The 21,587-nt window shown below is 42.2% G+C and overlaps 1 protein-coding gene across 3 annotated transcripts in view; it reads left to right on the forward strand.

Annotated features, from left to right (window-relative positions):
* Positions 1-21,587, forward strand: part of RUNX3 (RUNX family transcription factor 3) — a 151,594-nt gene that overhangs the window by 121,018 nt on the left and 8,989 nt on the right. For all 3 annotated transcript variants that reach the window (XM_081016816.1, XM_081016815.1, XM_081016814.1), the window contains one exon: positions 10,278-10,442. In XM_081016816.1, coding sequence (XP_080872942.1) covers positions 10,278-10,442 — 165 coding nt within the window. The remainder of the gene's footprint in view (positions 1-10,277; positions 10,443-21,587) is intronic.

A 21,587-nucleotide genomic window follows, 5' to 3' on the forward strand; every position in this document is an offset into this window, starting at 1 on the left:
TATGGCAGTTAGTTTGGAGGTGATACAAATCAACTTGCTTAGCATAGTAGTGGGACTGGTAGCCATTGTCTCTAGTTAAACTCAGTTAATAGGTTCAAACTTTCTAATTAGTTCTTATTCACCTAGTCCTCCTTTGGATCTCTTCTTTAGAAGAATGGCAACTTGGCAGTGTGTTTGATCTGCTCATGGCTCATGGGGAGAGAGAGGCTACAAATATTTCCCTTGCTTATGTGAACTAAAAGAAAGATCACTGGTATTTCCAGTGAGATACAGTACACAGGAGGATTTGATTCCCTCTCAGGATGTCTTTGGGAGTATCAGCGGATAGATATGAAGACCAGGAGGAGGAAATATGTTTGCAGAACAGAATGTGAAGGCAGAGGAGAACTGAAAAAGCAGAACCATTAATACTTGTTGAAATGAGCTGGACCCCCAGGGCAAATGGGGCACTGCCTCACCAACCTCAGTCAGCTGGAGGAGGAGGGTCCTGCTTCTGAGCTTCCCGTGGGCATCTGCTTGGTCACTGTGAGAACAGGATGCTGGGATAAATTACTCTTCAGCCTAATCCAGTAGGCTTCTCTGATGTTCTCTGGAGTCTTTCACTGACACTTTTTAACTTCTGTTTACTGCTGGCTGCTTTGCAGCTGTTTTGTTGTCATTCTTATTCTTGTTTTATGGCTGCTGTTTTTAATGTGGGATTTTTATTTTTGGTGCTGGGATTGTCTTGCTTTATTGTGTGAATCATTGTTTTAGTCACTGTAATTAGCTGCCTTAAGCGCCTTGCATTGAGAGGCGGGACATAAATAAGTTAAATTGAGCGTGCCTGATGACTGGAAGTTTAAGGAATGGCTCATACAGGGGCCCAACTGGCCACCTCCTCCTTTGAAGGTGAGATGTTTTGCTGGACCTTCATGCCAGGTGTTCTTGACTGATGCACTCATCCAGAATTGTCTGCCTCAACAGTGGTTCATTTGAAGGGGGCAAGGCCAGAGCAGTGAGTAATCCAGAGTCACAAGAAGCAGCCTTTTGGGGATGGATCACCTGGGTTCACAGAAGCCTTCTGTTCTTGCATTCTTGCAGCACACTTGTTATCTACTCAAGGAGCACTGATGTGCCACAGAATGTGGTATGAGAATAGAAAGCTGTTTAGTGCCAAGTCAGGCTATTTGTCCCTGTATAGCCCCTGTATAGGGGAATCTTTTCTCCAGCCAAGTAATATGTGCAAACATGCATGTATATGTAACATGCACACAAAAATGCATTTATTAGTGAAAAGGACAATAAAACTATATTATATTAGGGGAAATGGGTTGCAAAAATATAAATGTTTGACAGAATTGCATCCAAAAATGTGTATATTAGGAGAAAGTAACACTGGAATGCAAACTGATATGCAAATGTGGAGAACTAAAGCTAAGGCTGGAAAAATTGGAAACTGAAATTGACAGATTTGCCAATCCTCCCACTCCCAAGTACGTGTTCTTCAGATTGCGGCCTTATGGTAAGACAGGCTCAGCCACAGAAGAGACTGCCTGGAATCATTGTGGGTGCTGAGGTGTGATTGACAGTAGTCAAAAAATATTTAAAGCTGGCATCAGTTTCCTTTCACATGCTTTTTTACCCTCCTTGTGGTTTCCCCCTTCTTTAAAGGTAGTGCTGCTGATTAAAATGTGGGGTTTTTTTCATTTATTAATCATCTACATTGGAATAAATTTGTACTTTACGAAACCTGCAACATAAGTACACTTGTTTAAATTGGAAGGTAGTATTAGATCAGTCACAGCTTAATGAGCAAAAGTAACCACACGTTGTTAGAACATGTTTAATTTTTCTCATCTGATCCTTACTGCTGTGGCAATGCAGAACAAAACAACTTTAAAGAAAAAGAAAAACCTACACAATTCACAGTTGAGCAGTACTTTTATTAGGACAAACTAAAATGACGAGTTTTCAGGTCCTCCAGAATTCTTCATTAAGTAGACTGCTGTTGTTTTTTCTTAAGGATCAACCTTTGCTTTAAAAAACAAAATAAAGGCTATGTACACATCAGCAGCTTTAAACACCACGAGGTTGCTTTTCCCCACTGAGTTTCAAATGGTTTTCTTACATTGTTGTACGGACCAGCAAGAGGGCAAGGACCTGCCCATGCCAAACTCCAATTCACACATGTGCTGTCTGTCATCTGCTCATGTGCAACAGCTGCCTGAAATGTACACACCTCAGTGTAACCATGGTTTCCATTTGCAAATCACATGGAAGGTGGTTTGAGGGAAAGGACACTAGTCAGGAATATTTCTTAAGAAGCTACAGGATACAGATGGATTGTGGCTAACATTGTGTGGCTTCAAACACCAGTGATGGGAGAGCAGCAGAGCTGGAATAAACGGTAACGTGTACATAGCTAAATTAAGCAATTGATTTTTTGGGGGGATGGGGGGAGGAGAGAATAGCCCATCCTGTTTATTTATGCAGCATCCCTCCATTGCTCAGTTAGGAAACTGCTTTATACTGAGTTGGGCCCATTGGCCCACTAGCTGAGTTTTGTCTGCACTAGGTGTTAACTAAGGATTGAGCCCAGTATTTGCAGTTTTGATGCCTGTCTAGGGGCTTGGGATTTGTTCCCAGTCCTACCTAGGAACCTACGGGGTGCAACGAGGAGTAATAGGCTTATGCGCACTCCGCTGCCACGCGTGATAACTTGGAATGCAATTCCCGTGCAAATTGGGGGGTTGCCTGTACACAACAAGAAAATGGACTACCTAGAAATCACAAAGTAAAATGGCAGCAGTGATGATCGCTGGGAGGAAGGGTGTATGCAAGAATACAACTAAAAAGTCACATTGCTGGTGAGATTTAAAGTGCATCAGTGAATAAAAAGTATAGTGCCCTTGTACCTTAACCAGCAATATCAAAAGCAACCCGATGGCCACCGTGTTGCTTTTGATATTGCTGACTCATATTTTGCAACACAGGAGTTGGTTTGTTTACTCATTCTTGTACCTTAACCAGCAGCTTGACCTACAAAAGACAAGAAGTGAGCCCTGTTTGACACTTGAGATGTGTGTTTTCGGGGCCCACTCTATTCCTGTTATTGTAATTTATTTAATTTTTAATGTTTCATTATTCTAACCCACCCTGGGAACTGCTGGTGAAGGTGTGTGACAACAACAACAACTGCTGCATGAAGTTCACTTTAAGGCACAGTTACAGTAGTCATTTGAAAAGTTGCCATCCCTATCAATGTAGCAACTAAAGCTTTAGTTGATTAATATTTTTGCTTGTTTGCTGGACTGGTTAAATGTTGTAGATCCTGATTTGGGGTATGTATAATTTCAGAATGGATTGCGGTTAATAATGGGCCATAATTATTAATAATAATTATGGTCAATAATACATTTATTTCTGCTAAATAACGCTGATCTGATAATCAGGTCAAAGCAACAGGCTCCTCTAGATTACCCTCTTTATTGAACATCCATCCTGATTTGCTCACAAAAAGCTAACACAGGGGTTAGACTATGACCCAGACTTTTTTGAGTTTTTGCTCTGCTTTGTTTAAAGTGCAGTTACGTGACAATCAGCACTGGTTCTGATTTGCTTGTGGGGTGGATATATGGCTTACCATTAATCATTTGTTCTAATCTCACTTTTCAATAAATTTCTCTGTTACTTTCTTAACTTCAAAAGCCTTTTTAAAAAGTAGATTTATTGAGTCAGGGCGACAGAGTGCTTTAATCCACTTTAATTGCACAAGCCTAGTTTTCTGGAAAGCATTTGACTCCCACTTGTGACTTTGGACTTGTGGAATAATTGTTCTACGTGCCTATCACCTCACCTAATCCCATATTGAATCCCACCGTGCAGGGAACAAATAACCAATCCATAGAATGCACTCCTAGCATGTCAAAGTAAGGCCAGGAGCAGACCAGTGCAAATTTAGACACCTCCCTAGCAACATCCACAATCCCTTGCAAGGTCCCCTTGCCATGAGGATCATCTCTGGACTGAGCCCAATATTTCTAATTGCCATTATTTTTATGTATTTGATAGCTCACATGAGTTGTATTTTGTCTTAGAGTGCCACCTACAGGCTCCCTGCCTTTCTGCTTCTCAAGTCGATTGCTATTGGGGGGTCTCTGAGCAATAAGATCCAGGTTGCCATGTTTTGAGCCTGGGCAGCCTTACATTGTTTTTCAGACCTTAAAAAAAGGACTTCGTTGCTTTCCACATTGGTGAGCAGCCCAAAATAGATAATGCTACAGATTGGGAGACCCCTGTTTCCAAATGGTTCTTTTTCAGCTACATATGCATAGGGCAACACCCATATACAAGTCTACATCACTGTAGGCGATAGCCTTGTGGCCGTTTTGGCACACTGGCATGCTTAATTGCCACCCCAGTAAAAACTTCATCAGCCAGTTTTCTGTAGGATGGTCAGGTGCAAAGGAAGACAGGGCTCCCTGCACCTTTTATAACAGTTCAGAAAAGGAAATTTCCTCAGGCATAGCTTGCATGCAGCTTCCTATACATCTCTTTCCCTGTTTACTGTCTCCCAGTTTCTCAGCTTTTAACCTGGAGCCCACTCGGCACACGTAGGACTGCCCAGAAGCAAATGCTTTGGCTGATGCTGTGTGGAAATGTTTCTAGGAATGATTAGGTCACTAACGCATGCCTATGGAAATCTCAGTTAATTGGTTCCCTTGGTTTTAATCAAATGATCAATTCCCTCTGCTTACATTTGCGTTACGCGTATCTGCATTGAGCAATAGTTCTGAAGAAAGTAGCTTACTTTATGTTTGCTTTTAGATGGTGCATGCATATATCCCTAAAGGGAGTCTAAAGCCATTTCAGAGGGCAATGCTTCCCGAACACCCAAACACTTTTAAAAAAACCTTATTTAATAGATTTATATCCCACTTTTCAACTAGAGTCCCCAAAGTTGCTAACAACACCAGAGAAGCACATGCTCAGAAAACGAAACAACCAGTCCTGCTACAGTAGGAGTTGGCATCAGCTGCAGTTGGTTGGTTCTGTGGCTGCCAAGAAGGAGACAGGCCAGCTGGAGCTGGTCTTGAAGCTTCCCTTGCACTCTTCTTCCTTTCCCATTTAATGGTTAGATTCCAAGCTAGAATTTCTCTAGTTTTAAATTTTGATACTGTACCATTGTTTAAATTAGCCTTCACCAACCTGGTGCTTTCCAGATGTTTTGGACTCCAACTTCCATCAGCTGGCCAGTAGTCAGGGATGATGGGAACTGTTGTCCAAAACAATAAAGTGTAGAAGTGTAAAACCATTAAGTCCAGATTCCAGAGTCTAAAATTACCTAATTGCACTACTTTTCCTGACTCTGCTTCAAGATTTCTGAATCACCTCTGACATCTGCCTACTGCTTGTCCTTGACACTTTTTCATGGCTTGTTTACAGTAGTGACTGGGGATGGAGGAGAATTTTGATTTAGTACATATTTAAAGCCACATCTATCCAATTTCCACTTTCCAAAACAATATGCAAACTGAAACACACTCATCTGATTTTTGCTATGCAGTTCTACAACCAACCAGTGCTTATATAAGAGGAAAGTATGCATAAAAAGGAAGATATTTGTGAAAACAGCATACAAATATGCTTTAGAGGAAATTGCTTCCAAAAATGTATACATTATTTAAAACTGCATATAAAGCTGTGTTTATTGGGATAAATTTGTACTAAAATGTTAATGAATTTCCATTATATATATATATATATATATATATATATATATATATCCATTTGGCGCAAAATGTGGAGAACTGAAGATTGGAAAATACTGAGACAACTGAAATTGACAGGTCCTTCCGTTCCTAGTGGGGATTTGCACATGTTAAGGGGCTATCACAAATTAAATAGTATGGGAAGTAGTATCTTCCTGTCACCACACATAATTTCCATCTGGTCTAATACAGATTTTTTGTTAATTCATTGTTAATGTACAATGATATGTGTTAATTCAGCAAGGCATTAAATGTTGAAAATGCATGTGTAAACTCGCCCAGAGTCCAGTTGCTCTCAGCTGAAACCATTAGTCAGTTGGGATGCCCACTAACCAGGAAAAAAATGGCTTGGCCTATGCGTTGTGCCATTAGAGGCAATGCTTGATGGGATAGATATAAATGTTGTCATTGCATAGCCACAGATCAAGCTGCTGTTAAAGGGTTGGTTACAAGGGTTAGTTGAAAAGTTGGCCACTTCCTGCTTCCAGCTGCAGCAGCTGCAGAGAGCAAAGCAAGCTGCTCTCCCAGAATCATCCCAGGTGTGGCAGATGTACCAGGGCAGGGAATCTTATCACTGTGTAAAATCAGGAGTAATCCACTGAAAACAACTGAAGTGAAAGAAGGACTCAGCCAAGGAACCGAGTCTTGCCAGCTACATCAGATAGACCTGCAGATCAGCACATGCCACAAAACTTTGTTTCAATATAGGCCCTTCCCATCCCTAATTTATTTGTGATTCTCCCGGTTGAGAACGAGTGTCTACGATTGCCACATCTGCAATGCATGATCACATCTTTGAAGAGGCAGCGTGGGGCTGTTGTTGATACATGCATGTCAAGTAATTAACATTACTCATTAATGCTTATCTCTCAGCAAATTCACCCCATGTACATCAGTATTCAAATAACCAATCAGGGCCATTTCCATTTAGTGAGCCACAAGTCCTCCGTTTCTAATAGCCGAATCTTCATATCGGGAAAGTGTGACTTCCTCAGGGAAGGTTAACTGGCAGCCTGCAAGGATGGATTTCTACCACCACTTCTCAAGCCAATAACTGTTCCCTGTGGCAAGCCTACACAATGTTAATCAAATCCTGTTGAGAAGTTTTGCTGACAGAAAAGAAAATTACTTTCCAAAAGTTACAGGCGATGAGAGGCTTCCATGCTGTAATGTTCCATCTCTGTTTTGTGGTTTTGTATGCGGTCTCTTGGGCAGGCATGAGGTTGCATTCACAACTGAGAGGTCTTTTTCTGCTAGAGGCGTGGCTACCTTATTATGGAACTTAACTAGCCATGAGGAAATCAGTTTGTGTAACAAAATATATTCCTATATTCCTATTTGAATAATAGAGCTCCACACCCCAGAATCTGGAAGTTAGCAGCCTCTGTTATAAAGGGAAACAACTTTAAGTGAAAATGGTTCCTTTTTCTTCTATTAATAGTACTCACTATTATTGTTAATATTTAATAATATAAAAAGGTAGCAATTTCCGTTCCGACTTCTATTTTTCACAGACAACACTGTTTGCATTCTGCTGCACTTCAGGTTCTACCAAATACTTTATTGTCTCCCTGTCCGCTATTTAACGTAACTTACATAACTATGCAATTTACATAACTTACATTTCATTTCAATGTAAGGGAAACATCAAAAGACATTAGTTATAATGTGTGGCCTTTTAAAAAAACCCAGCAACAATATAGACGAACACCAATGGTATTCACCGAAATGATTCTTGGCCACAGATGAACATGGGAACTGCAGCAATTTCTACTCTATTTTCTGTTTTTGTTGGAATCATTAAATTATTGATTGCAACTGGTTACCGGGCAGCAGACAGGGGTCCCTTTTCCTAATTTCTACAGGGTGGTGCGGTATGTTGCAAAGCAAAACGCTGACGAAAGCTGCAGCCACCCACCATCTTTCCTTCTAGCTCCCTCTCTATCAATCCCAACATTTGCCCAACCTTCCCAGGTGCTGACGGCAGGTCTGATTGAAGGAGGGGAACCCTCCATTAGCGATAGAGCACACACATTGCGTGCAGAAGGTCTCAAGTTCAGTTCTTAGCAACTCCGAATGGGACTGGCTTGTCTGAAACACTAAAGAGTTCCTGCCAGTTAGTGTTGACAATATTGAACTCGATAGACAATTGTCTGACTTGGTATAAGACGGCTTCCTGTGTTCCTACGAACTAACCAGTATGACTACCACCATCATATCTAGTTTGATCCGTAGAGTTTTGATCAAATTGTGGGAGCTCTCCCATGACTTAAAAGAGGGGAAATCAAGTAAACATGGCACATCTCCTCACTCCAAACAACTGGACTTCAGCCAACACATCAAAAGAGAGAGGCAGAGAGACAGACTGAGGATAATGATGATTATTTTCTCTTCACAGTTGGTCCATTCATCAAGTGGCCAAAGACCCTTCTATCCCTCTTAATTGCTGAATATGCTTACCCACTTGCTGCTTTAGGGAGTTGGTGTAAATCTTTGGACAAAATATACAAGCCAGTGACTGAGGGTGGGGCCTTGACACACTTTTTTCTTTGCTTCAAGGGCAGGAAAAGTCAATAGGGTCAGTATCTTAAGAAAGCAAGAGGAAACCAAAGGAATGGCTCAGTGTGACCAATGGCGTAAGAAACGTTCACATCAAGCATATCAGGGCCAGCCCAGGACATTTTGCTGCTTGAGGCAAAACAAAAAGTGGTTGGGGCCCCACTCCACTTCCCCTGCTGTGGCAACTGGAGGCAACGCAGGGAAGCCCAGGAATGCTGAAGGCAGCAGAGGAGAGGAGCCCAGAGAGCAGTAAACAGTAGCAGCAGCCCTGCTCTTTCCAAGCAGCGACCGCAAGTGAGAAACACTCTGCCACTTGAGTTATGAAGAACCTCTAGTCCAACAACATATGAAGATTCTCCATCCATAGTGTACTTCATACCTCTCCGCCCTCTAAAGTTGTTTGTCAGAAATTATGAAACTTCCCTAAAGCAGTTAAGGATGAATAAGCAACTGCTGACTGCAAAAGGTGAAGGAGGAAAAGGGAATCCAGGCCTTGTTGTCAGAGTGACAGGGATCCTCCACTGCCTAAGAAAGATAAATAAACTCTGCTAAATTTTGCCCATTTAAAATGGAAGCAAGGAATGTCAAACAGGCTATTATAAGGCGTGTGCATCACAGAAAGCAGCTGCCGCTTTGGGTTGGTTGGTTGGCTGACGGGTTGAACTTAAAAGACTTTGCCCTTCCACAAAGCGTCCAGGCAATTTCTGAAAAGAAAAAAATATATAAAGCAAAAAATGATAAAGGACACCAGCTGTATAACTTAATGCTGACTGTGCTTGTATGTTGTATGACAGTTTTAACTTTGCATTGTTCTGGCTTTTATGAAAACACCACAACTCTCCCGGAGGTTTAAGAAAGCCAGTTCTTTTCTGCCCAATTGGCAACCCTACCCTGGGAGACCTATCATCTTCACTAAATGCAGGAGTAGCCAATGTGGTGCCTTTCACATCATGTTAGATTGCAACATTTACCATGTTTGCCCAGCTGCCCAGAGCTTTTGTCATGTTCCTCCAGTTCAAATAAGAGGTATGCACCCAAATGCTGTGGATTTTTTTGCTTTTATTTATTTATTACTGCAAAGCAAATGCTTCTCTTCATCAGAGCGGGGGTGGGGATTTGAACACAGAAAGAGCAGCTTTCAACCTCTCCTTTAAGGGATACGTTTCCAGCATTCCATGCTGCATTTTTCAGCATCTCCGCCTTGCGCCAAAACGCCCCAAACTACCAGCGTGCTTTTTATTACTGCCTGCAGTATCAGATTCACATCTATCCTTCCATATGGAAAACATTTCATGTGTTTGATGTAGTGATACAGATCTTCTTATTGGGCAAGTGGGCTGGGGACCCAACGTGTTCATGTCATGATGTCATGGTGTGCCAAATGCAAAATAGCATTCGTTTATAGTTCAATACATCCTTGTGGACACGAAGAGGGCAAATTCAGTAGCATGTTGTTTCTGGTTGCATTTTGTTCCCCCACCATGCTCTGAATTGGTCACATCCTGGAGGCAGGGGGCAAAAAGGATAATCATTATGCTGACTGCCGCCCAGAATATTCTAGCATGGCCTTTGCCAACCTGGTGCCCTCCAGATGCTATGGATTGCAATTCCTTTCAGCCAGCTGGAGTTGTCATCCGAAATACCTGGAGGGCTCCCTGTTGGCAAAGACTGTTCTAGCATAAGCAACATATCTGTAAATATAAACTAGATAAACTGAGACCTGCAACAAAATGTCCATCTTCCTTATAAGGAATGGGAAACCTGCAGCCCTCCCGATGTTGTTGGGACTCCAACTCCCATCAGCCACAATCAGCATGGTTAGTGATCAGGGATTGTGGCAGCTGTAGTCCAGCAACATCTTGAGAGCCACAGGCTCTCCATCTCTAGTCTAGACTCATCTTTCACGGGCCTCCTGGCCCCAGTTGATTCTGTACTGAATGTACTTGTTGGCTTTCCTTGCTGTTCCAGGGCATCGACAGAAGCTTGAAGAGCAAACCAAAACCTATGGGGATCGTTTTGGGGAGCTGGAGAGGTTGCGGCACCCAATGAGGATCACTCCCACCACCCCCAACCCCCGAGGATCTTTGACTGCTCCTGGACACTTTGGGACACAAGCACAGAGTCAGATCCAAGGTAAACAGATTTGGTTCCTTTGTAGGCTCAGGCCTCTCTGCAAATGGTCCTCCTGGTGCAATAAGTGGAGCTGTATACGGGTTTGGTTTTTTTAGTTTGGCTAAGGCACACAGCAGCATGCATATGCAAAGTTCAAGGTTGGTGTACAAAGTCCTATATAATTTGGGACAAAGATGCCTACTACTACTACTACTACTACTTGTTAGTCACTAGGGCAACCCAAAGCGACTTACAACCAAACAAACAGAAGGTCATCTCCCAACTGATCACTGTATTCTGCAGGAGAAGCCTCCTGCAGATACCACCTCATCAGGAGGTCTGTTCCATACAATGCAGAAACCAGGCCTTTAGTGTGGTGGCACCTACCCTTTGGAGTTCTCTCCTGCTAATGTACCAGAGAGGTGCTGCCTCTGTCGTCTCTTTGGCAGCTATAGAAGATTTTCCTTTTCAAATATGCCTTTTTATGTGGAGGTTTATTATTATTATTATTATTATTATTATTATTATTATTATCTGTATCTGTATTGGATTTGAAGTTGTTTTTATATATGTCAACATAGTTTTATATATGTTTTTATTGCTGATTGTTAAATTGCTTTTCATTGTTAAATCATTTTGAGGTGTTTCATAGGAAGCAATTCATAAATGAAAAAATAGCAATAATAAGTAGGGTGTGCCTTGGCTGGCTGGCTTGAGTCATCTGGTGGTGTTTACTAGCCCAGTTCTGCTGCATTTGCTCTCTTCACTTCACTATAGTACTTTGTAGGCTGGATCACAAGTCTTTCTATTGAGGTGAAAGGGGTGAATGTGTATTACTCCAACTGTCCTTTTTCTCAGTCTTGCTCCCTATTTTCAGAAGTTCATGAGTCACTACCACTATTTTGCCTTGTATTCTGGGGTGCCTGATTTAAAAAGCGCATGAGAATGTGCTTATATCTGGTGCACAATGAACTTTTCCTCCCTTCCCCTGCCAACCAACCACAGTCTGCTCCAATAGCAAATATTGCTGAACCATTGCAACTATTCCATATTAAGACCAACCATATTTTTTGTGAGATTAACTGATGTAACTGATTATATATTGTGTTCAACATTATTGGGGTTAAAATTAAGGGAACTGTCAATTTACAATATGAACCCACCGTCTAGATATCTGCAGATGAAGGGTGGTATACAAATTTAATAAATAATAATAATAATTAATAATAATAATAAAAACAATGCAAATGCACATCAGTAGCTACTATAGAACAGACTGATGCAGAACAAATGGCTACATACTGTACAATGTAAAGTCAGTGGATAATTTTTAGCATTTAGCATTTGTAACTTGCAACACTGGGCAGTTGTGGATGCCCTAGCCGATGGTGCCCTGAGAAGCTCCCCAGACTAGGCACCTCTCTGTCCCTTTTCTACATTTCCTAGAGTGCCTAAAGCAGGCATCCCCAAACTCGGCCCTCCAGCTGTTTTGGGACTACAATCCCCATCATCCCTGACCACTGGTCCTGTTAGCTAGGGATGATGGGAGTTGTAGTCCCAAAACAGCTGGAGGGCCGAGTTTGGGGATGCTTGGCCTAAAGCCCCGCTACATCAGGCATCATGGGGCAGTGTGAGAAATTTTAAATGCCGATCCTCACTGCAGCAGCGGACAGTTGGGATACCATTTATATTTCCCACAATGCAGTGGAGTGACTCAGCTTTGGGCAATCTGGGAAATTTGAAATGACACCTTGTGACTTACCACTATTGCTTTGCCCAAGTATAGGCAAAAAACGTAGGGGTGGGGGCAGTGCTTTTTTTCTAATAATAATAATAATAGGTGCCAGTACTCACCATGAAGTTGCTATAGTAAGCATCACACCTTTTAACGACAAAAGAGAGAGGTGCCGTTACTGTGTACCTTTGGGGGGGGGTGCAGATTCATGAAAGCCAGAATGTTGTAGATGTTAGCATTTTTATGCGATAATAAGTTACAACTTTCTAAAGCCACACTCGGGGTGATATGCAGCATCTTGAAAACCCTAAAACAGTTGAAGCCGCCAGTGTTGGTCATGATCTGGGGAGACCACATAGTTTTCCTGGGTGGCCTTGAGTACGGTAGTCTCTTAGTCTAACCACTTACTAACCTTGAGTAGATTCTGCAAGGATTAAAAAGAGCAGAGCCCTGTTTCAGCCACCCCATAGTTCATTGAAGGAAAGGTCAGGTACAAACAGAGAGAAACCAATATGATAGTCTTGCTTCTGCCCCCCCCCCAGCACTCATACCATTCAATAACAACCACACAAACACCATACACACAATAACTTCCTCTATTTCTTATGCTCAGACCAGAGTACTGATGATGTTTTGTTTTAGTTTTTTGCAAAAATGGTACCATTCGTGCGCAAGGTGGGTGTATCAGCAGGCTTGATCAAGCCTAGAGGTTTGCAGTTAGCCCAAAAAGAAATATGGGGGGGGACAAAGGACTTCTCCCCCCCCAAACACACTTAAATAATGCTAAATAGCAACTATGCATGCATGCAGCAGGTGCCTGACACACCTGGATCTATTGCCATTAAACAAAATTAGCTCCAGGGCTCGTTTGGAAGGCTTCCAAAAGTAGTTCCTGACTGAATGTGGTGCAAGATAGAGAGGGATGGAGTGGAGGAAGCTTAGAGGACGAGGAAGGGACTAGCTTGTGAAGGCAAACGGTTGGATGACTGGCAGCTGGCCCAGTCCACACCTTCAAAGCTCCCTCTTCTCAGGTGGGGATGCTCTCCTACTCTGGGCAGCCTCATCCCTGAGAAGGAAGAGCTTTAAAGGCTCCCAGGACACACACAAAATGTTTTGTTGCAGGGCCCCACTTGTTTTTCTTTAACCACAACTGACTCAGCCTTAAAAAGCGAACACAAGGCTCTGGCGCACGCAGGTCAGGCAGTTGCCTCCTAGCGCTCATCACCAGAATAATGTCTAGGGTAGGGCAAAGCCAACATTTCTCACAGAATAATTTTCTGGCTCTTGTTTTGTTTTAGCTCTTTCTTAACTGCTAGAGAATTTTAGTCCTCCCTCTGGGAAATAATCAGCAAAATGGCCTCCAGGTTTCCCTGGCTGCAAATTTTTAACACAGCTATCAATCCGGTTTAAATATTGTTTACTGTTATTTTAATATTGGTCACATCCACACCACACAGCTTCCCACAGAGAATCCTGGGAGCTGTTAAAATGGTATAAATGTGCTTTAACTGTATGGTGTGGATGTGGCCATTGATAAAGGAGATCATGGGTTTGGCCCTTCTGGTCCCTTCTCACTTCCTTCATCCACCAACATGAACTAACAATAGAATTTCATTTTGACAGCAACTGAGCTGCAATTTCTCAGAAAAGAATTTCATCATATCTCCCCCAAGAATATTCAGCAAAATGCACCCACACATGTATCTCCCTGCCAACAAACAGTGTGGAGAATTTTCATTTCTCCTCAGCTTTTGTCTAGGAAGGTATCAGTCAAATCTAAACCATCCTTTCAAAGCACATTTATACCACATTAGCAGTTAAGGCTTCCCCCAAATAATTCTGTGAACTGCAGTTTACCCCTCACAGAGTTACAATTCCCAGGATCTTTAACAAACTACAGTCCCCAGGATCCTTCTGAGAAAGCCATGTCCTTTAAATATGTTTAAAATGTCTTCTTTCTTCTTTGGCAATCACTCGTAGCCGAGTAAGATTATCTTCCATGAACAAGGTCTTAACAGTGAGTCCGTAGATGAGTGTGGAGGCCAGTTCTGGATCCGCACACCCTTCCACAGTGGGGACATAGGTTTCTGGGCAGGAGTTGATCACGGTGATGGTTTGCCAAACATGCCTTTCTCTTAGCTCGTTTCTCCCTTTTATCCTGAGTTCAAGCGTCTTCAAAGTCCATGACACCTTTGGTAAGGGCTGTTCTCCAATTGGTGCGCTCGCAGGCCAGTGTTTCCCAATTATTGGTGTTTATACTACATTTTTTAAGATTTGCCTTGAGAGATTCTTTAAACCTCAAAGTGCAGCACTTTGGGGTTTTTGGATGTTGAGCGATAGGCCAAACTTTTCGTAAGCTTCTGCGAAGATATTTAGGATGGTTTGGAGGTCATCCTCTGAGTGTGCACACACTATGTTGTCATCAGCATAATGAAGCTCTATGATGGAAGTTACGATAACCTTGCTCTTCGCTTTCAGCCTACACAGATTAAAGAGCTTTCCATCTGTTTGATATATGATTTCTACTCTGGTGGAGAGGTTCCCTTCGACAAAGTGTAGGATCATGGCAATGAAAATAATAAATAGAGTTGCTGTGTTAACACAACCCTGTTTAATACCTGATCCCACTGTGAATGGTTCAATTTGAGAGCCATTGTTATCTGCGATTGTTGCTGTCATATGATCATGGAGGAGCTGAAGGATGTTCATAAATTTATCTGGGCAGCCAATTTTCAGAAGGACAGTCCACAGGGTGTTACGATTTACAGTGTTGAAGGCCGTGGTCAGGTCAATAAGCGCCATATACAAGGGTAGGTTTTGCTCTCTGTATTTTTCTTGAAGCTGTCGAAGCTGTTGAGCGATGAAAATCATGTCCACTGTCCCCCTAGAAGGTAGAAAACCATTTTGGGATTCAGGAAGGGTAGCCTCGGATATTGTTAGGAGACGGTTTGCTAAGATCCTTGCAAGAATTTTGCCGTCTGCATCTAATAAAGAGATGCCTTGATAGGTTCTGCAATCCGTTCTATCACCATTTTTAAAAGAGATTGATAATTTTGGCATCCCTAAAGTCTGCTGGGATCTCCTTTCTCCTCCATAAATTTTCAATGAGTTTGTGAAGCTGTTGTTTAAGTTCAGTTCCACCCACTTGGAAGACTTCAGCAGATATCCCAACAGGTCCGCTGGCTTTGTTGTTTTTCATTTGGTTAATAGCTGTACACAACTCTCCTAGATTTGGAGATACTGCAAGCTCATTTCTAATTTGTTTCTGTGGAATATGGCAACTATGGGTGAGTTGCGGTTAAGGAGATGCTGGTAATGTTCTTTCCAGCGCAATGCAATAGCTTCTTTATCTTTTAGAAGTGTGGTACCGTCTGTTAAGTGTAGGGGGTTATGCCATGATTTATTGGCCCATAGATAGTCTTTGTGGCTTTAAAGAAACACTGCACATCATGAGGGTTGGCCAAGTGCTGGATCTCTTGAGGTTTTTCTCCCCACCAGGTGTTCTTTAGTTCTCTTGTTCTTCTTTGAACCTCAGCCTTAGCATTGGCATAGGTTTTTTTCTTAGTGGCACAGTTTCTATCTCTTTGCCAGATCTGAAAGGCCTTCCTTTCTTGTCAATAATGTGTTCAGTCTCACTATTCTCATCAAACCAGTCCTGGTGTTTCTTGGTTTGGTTTCCAATAGTTTGTTCACAAGCTGCAATAATGGATGTTTTTAGCTTGCTCTAGTGTTCCTCAGTGTTATCAGGGAACTCTGAAAACAGATGGTCCTTAAGAGTCCTAAGTCAGAATGACTGAATCTGTATCCACTGCCCATGTGCCAGTTCATGACTAGGGGCTTCCAGATTTCACGGTCCTGGGTTTGAGATGGGTTTTTGGAAGACGGCTATGTGTGAATTTGTTTTATGTGTGTAGTTCAGTGCACGCTGACCAATGCACAGTCTTCGCAGTGAGGCTCTATTCTGATGGCATGAGTATCACGACAACCAGTAGATTATTATCTGCTCCAGCCTTCTTCTGCTTTCACAGCCGTTGTAACATGCCACTTGTTATCTTCTGCCTGTTCTGCCATTGAGGACTTCTTGGATCAGTCTTTGTCTAGCTCCTCCCCTTTGACCGTACAAGGGTCAAAGGAACGTGCAAGCCCACTCACCACAACAAGGTGATGATCCAGTGAGTGTTTAAAATGTATAGTGTGGCTGTGACCAAAGTTTGTACCTTTCTATTGTATGCTTCCCTTGAGCATGAGGACACCACACTGGCCAGCTCTAGATAGGGAGATACGGAGTGCTGCATTCATTCCCCAGGCCTGGGATTCCCTATCCCTGGCCTAGCGGTAGGCTCAGCTCTGAAGCACCATGACCTACCAGAAGGATGTCACAAAGACCTCACTTTTTGTTCTAAGTAAGAGCCTCCAAGCTGTTGTGGGGGAACTATGACTAAGAGCCAGCACTGGATATATGCACAGAGGAGCCAGCTTGATGACATTTGTTTTCAAAAGTTGGCCCCATCAGCTTTGAATTCTTCCCTTCTGTGGAGGGAGGTGCGGTGCGGCTTTTTGTTCTGATGGAACTGCCAAAGCTCTCCTCACCCTGCTTTTTGCCTTGTGGGTTTAGTCGCTGAACTACAACAGTTGACCTGAGTCCAGATATTAAATTATATATTCAGAAGAGCCTCCTCTAGGCTCCTCAAGGGGGTTGATTGTTCCTGGATGCTCCTTTGAACAACAGAAATGAAATTTGCCATGGAATTAACCTTAATCACATGAACAATGAGCCACTAACTTTTTGCGGACACCCACTCAAGCTGGTCCTTATATATACAGAGACATATTGCTTCAGCCTTCAGTGTGACAGTCTTCGGGGAAACCAACAACCCTTAGGATAGTGCAACCCAGTTGCAGCCTAATAGAACAGTTTGTGTGGCATGAGAAAGAAATGAGTAAAATAATCAAAGACTTGTGTGAAACTTACGCATGGAGGGCAGGCACAAGCTACAACCTCTTATCCATCCAAGATATAAGCTTACCCAAAGCATATCTGCCTTACAAAGTTGTGACGATTAATATGAGGTAGGCGAAAACCAAATGGCTGGTGCCAAATGGAAAAATTCCTGCCCGGCCCTGAAATACAGCGGCCAACATAGTCCATAGCATGCTTGGAGCATCAGCAGCACCCTGAACTGGGGGAGGGTGGGTGGGAGAACCAGCGATGAAAACAGAGGCCTAGGAGAAATTCCCACATAACTCAGCAGGGTGGATGTCTGAGTAGACATGTGTAGGATTGCAAAAAAAAAGAAAAAAGATATCGTATATCGTATCGTATTATTATTATTATTATTATTATTATTATTTCCTTGATTAATCAGGGTCTGCCTTTTAATTGATTAAATGCTTTTAATCTAACCCATTAATTGTTTAAATATTGCAGCCTCAAGTCCCTTGTCCTGCCAATGCAAGGATTTACACTTGTGAAAGGAAACTTTCCCTCCTCTCCTCTCCTCTAAATCTGGTCTAGTGGTTCCCCCAGTCGCCTGAAGCAGATTTGGAGAGAGTGAGGACATGCAAGCGGAGAGGAGATGGGGGAAGCTCCATTGCAGAAACAAATCCTTGTGCCAATGGAACAAGGGCAATGGATGCCACCTTTACTATTGTTGTAGGTGTCTTAAGTGAAATGGTTCAGACATTAATGGATGTGAACCATCAGTTAAATGCTACGACATTTAGAAAATATGGCTATATTGTAAGAGGTTTTAAGGGACAGACAGGAAAGGGCTGAAGGAGTGAAGGATTGGAAATAAAGGCACAGGGAGACACATCTGCCCATAACCCTTCTTGCCAACTATATTTATACATGGGTGTTAAATATCTCCCATGTTTATCCTATCCATCATCATAGCTTAAGCCAGAAAAGCAAATATATATCTTAGGAATGTATGAATTGCTGGATCTGATTTGTCTCGTTGAGGGATGGGGGAGAATACATGAACCAAAAGCAGCTATCCTTTGAAATTTGCACATCTCTGAATTTTGTGATTCAGTTCTTCAATAAATAAAGTGTACAAATATGTGGATATTCAGATAAAGTGTTCATAAAAACATATATTATTGAAAATAACATACAAAATAACAGTATATTAGACAAAATTGCATGCAAATATATATACTAAAATGCTGACAAATTTTTATTACAAATATGTATATTATAGAGCATACTGATACAAAAATGTGAACTAAGCTTACGATTGGGAAAATGAGAAACTGAAGTATCCCAAACTAGCAGATTTAATGTTTCAAGGCTTGTTCAAACATCTCCATTTGAGAAAGAAATTATGAGTCACTTTACTTATGAGTAGGGATGGGTGAATCTGTCAATTTCGGTTTCTCGGTTTCTCACACTTTCAATATTAAGTTCATTTCTCTGCATTTTCACATCAGTTTGCAATGTGGATGACTATTTTAAACGTCCTTGTGATAATTATCAGCATTTTAGTGTGAACTAAGCAGTTTTGCTTAAAATACACATTTTTTTGCAAGCAATTTAATTTAAAATGAAATTATTTTTACTAAATATACACATTTATGCACACTTGCCCTTCGTGGAGGGAAGATAAATGCTAATTGTGTGGTTCACACCTGTTCATCTAGTGTTGTGTGTGGAGGGTCTGGATTCAGGGTCTAAAAATCACCTAGCTGTACTGCTGTCTGAAACAATGGCCCCTTCCACTTAGCTTGCTTCTATATTGGGAGAAGGGGAGAGGGAAGACCCGGAAAAATTTAGCTTTCTTCAAGCTGTTGCTTCTTGGAATCTGTGAAGTCAGGTTTCCTCCAAGGCTGGTATGAAAACAGAGATGACATTTTATTGGATTTGGTTGTTTGACCTGGAAAGCGAACGGAGAAGCTTGAAAACTCATCTGCGTGCTGCTTGGCTCCTAAGGTGAGGTTGCTTAAGTCACCAGCATCTGTGAAATAGGAGGTGGGGAAATCAGGGCAAGTTGCAAACTGGGTCTCTGTTTTTGTTATCACTGACCACCACAAGGCAGAGAGAGTGGCCAACCCCAAGCGGCAACAGTGTTACGCTAGTCGGAACGATGACCTCTGGTTGAACACAAATTCTTGCTTCCCAGTTCCCTGATCCAAAGTGTTGCCATTTCCGTTGATAGATCGGGTCAGATATTTGGAGTGTGCGGGCCCTTGGTTTGCTCTCACAATGGTTAAATTATTACCTCTAAATGGGCTTATTCAGTTAAGGCAGCAGCTGGTGCGATTTTGAGAAGAAAATAAACATTTCCTTCAAATATTTTGATTGGCAGCACGACAAGGAAAATACTCGCCCTCAGAATTGCGAGGGCCCCCAAGAAAGCAATACGGGAGCAGACGAAATCTAGAAGTCAGCCCATAGTATTTTTTTCCAGAGGTGAAACCATTAAAAAATTGTGGCGTTTTTAAAAATTATTATTTAACTGGTGGGTTCTTGCTCAGCGTGTGTGTGTGTGTGTGTGTGTGTGTGTGTGTGTGTGGAAGAGCAGGGTGGGGGGAGAGAGACATTGTCAGCTATAGTGGCAGATGGAGTGAAAAGATGACAAGAGTAACAAGAGGTTTTAATTCTGCTTCACACTGTGAAGCAGAGCAAGGCAGAAACTCCAGGCCACAGTCTTAAGGCACCATTAAAGAGCAGCACATTGTCACTTATTAACACTGTTGTTAAGTACATATAATGGTTGAGGAACAATTGCTTGTGAACTTCCCTGAGGCATCTGGTTGGCCACAATGGAAAACAGGATGCTAGGCCTCTGATCCTTCAGAGCTCTCTTTATGCTCTTATGTTCAAAGATGTCCTATTTAGCCAGAAAGCCTTTTCCACTCATAGAAGGGCTGTTTATGATGGAGGCCACATCCGGACTATACTTTTAAAGCACTATGATGCCACTTGAACAGTCCTGGCTTCCCCCACCAAAGAATCTTGGGAACTGTAGTTGGTTAAGGGTGCTGAGCTTAGATTACTATTTCCCTCAAAGAGCTATAATTTCCAGAGTACCCTTGGTAGAAGGACCGACCATTTAACCACTTTGAGAATTGTAGCTCTGTGAGGGAAATAGGGGATCTCGTAACAGCTCTCAGGACTCTTAACAGTCGTTACCAGGATTCTTTGGGGGAAGCCATGGCTGTTTAAAATGGTAGGATTCTGCTTTTAATATAAAATGGATGTGGCCTTAGTGGAAGACAGGGCTGGCCCAATACAGTTTGCTTTGTGAGGCAAACAAGATGGCGCCTGTACATACACATACACACACACACCACAATCTATGTACTGAAGCCAATCAGAACAATAGTTGAATCTTACTTGGACACTGGCAATGGGACAGTTTCCTCACCGTACCTGAGCAGATTAGCTTTAGGCAGGCAGAGGAAGCCACACAGCTCTGCCTTCAAACTGCCATTATCCCCCTTCAAGATTTGGTGCTTGGGGCAGCCTAATGTTGGTTCCTGTGGAAAAGCCTTGTGTGAGAAAAGTGACCTCAAATCCAGAGAAGTTCTTTCATTTGTGAAAGAACACACACTTTTTTTTTTTTTTTAGTGAATAGTATTTCTGCTCCGGATCAGAAATAATCAACACTGTGCCTTCCTGATGTTGTTGGTCTTTAACATCTGTCAGCCCCAGTCAACATGGTGAAACATAATAAGAGCCAGAGCCCAACAACTTCTAGAGGGCACCATGTTGGCTAGCCCTGCTTTAGAGCCTATATTGTCCCATAATAATATATTCCCCTCCCCCCTCCCCTACAACCTTGCCTAACACAGACCAGCAAAAGAATTACTATTTGACACTGCTGACACTGTCAACTCACTGAGTTTGCTTGTGGCATGTTCGCCTATGGAGTCAGTCTCCAATTGCTTCCTTAATGTGACTGATTCAAAATATGCAGGGGAAATCATGTAGTACTTTCCTCCCAGGACTGTACCTATTCATCAACTTTATCCTCCTCTTCTTCCTCACTTAGTGATATTAAAGTGCCGGAAAAAGTCTAGTGCTGTGCAGTTGAAATTAAAATAAACAGGTTGCTGCCCACAAAATCTAATTAACAAAAGAACAAAGCTACAAAAATATGGTGGTTTATTATCCAAAGCATGAATGCACTCTGTGTTGCGAGCAAATGCCTTCACCAGGGCATAATTTATACAGAGGCATTGTACATGGTCAAGTAGAATTGTTATTTCAACAAAAGTCCATTTGAGATAAGCAAACATCTCAATGTGTCCTCTTAGACAATGCACACAGTGCCTTAGATGGTTTGAGGGCATCCTGACATTGACTCCACTCCCTCCACTGTTAGAACCAACTTGAATAAAATATTGGAGAAGCCCAGGTAAGCTCCACCCTACATAATCACATGACATGGTACACACACACACACACACACACACACACACAC

Source organism: Podarcis pityusensis, assembly GCF_964106645.2.
Source record: "Podarcis pityusensis genome assembly, chromosome: 8".
Taxonomy (NCBI): Eukaryota; Metazoa; Chordata; class Lepidosauria; order Squamata; family Lacertidae; genus Podarcis; species Podarcis pityusensis.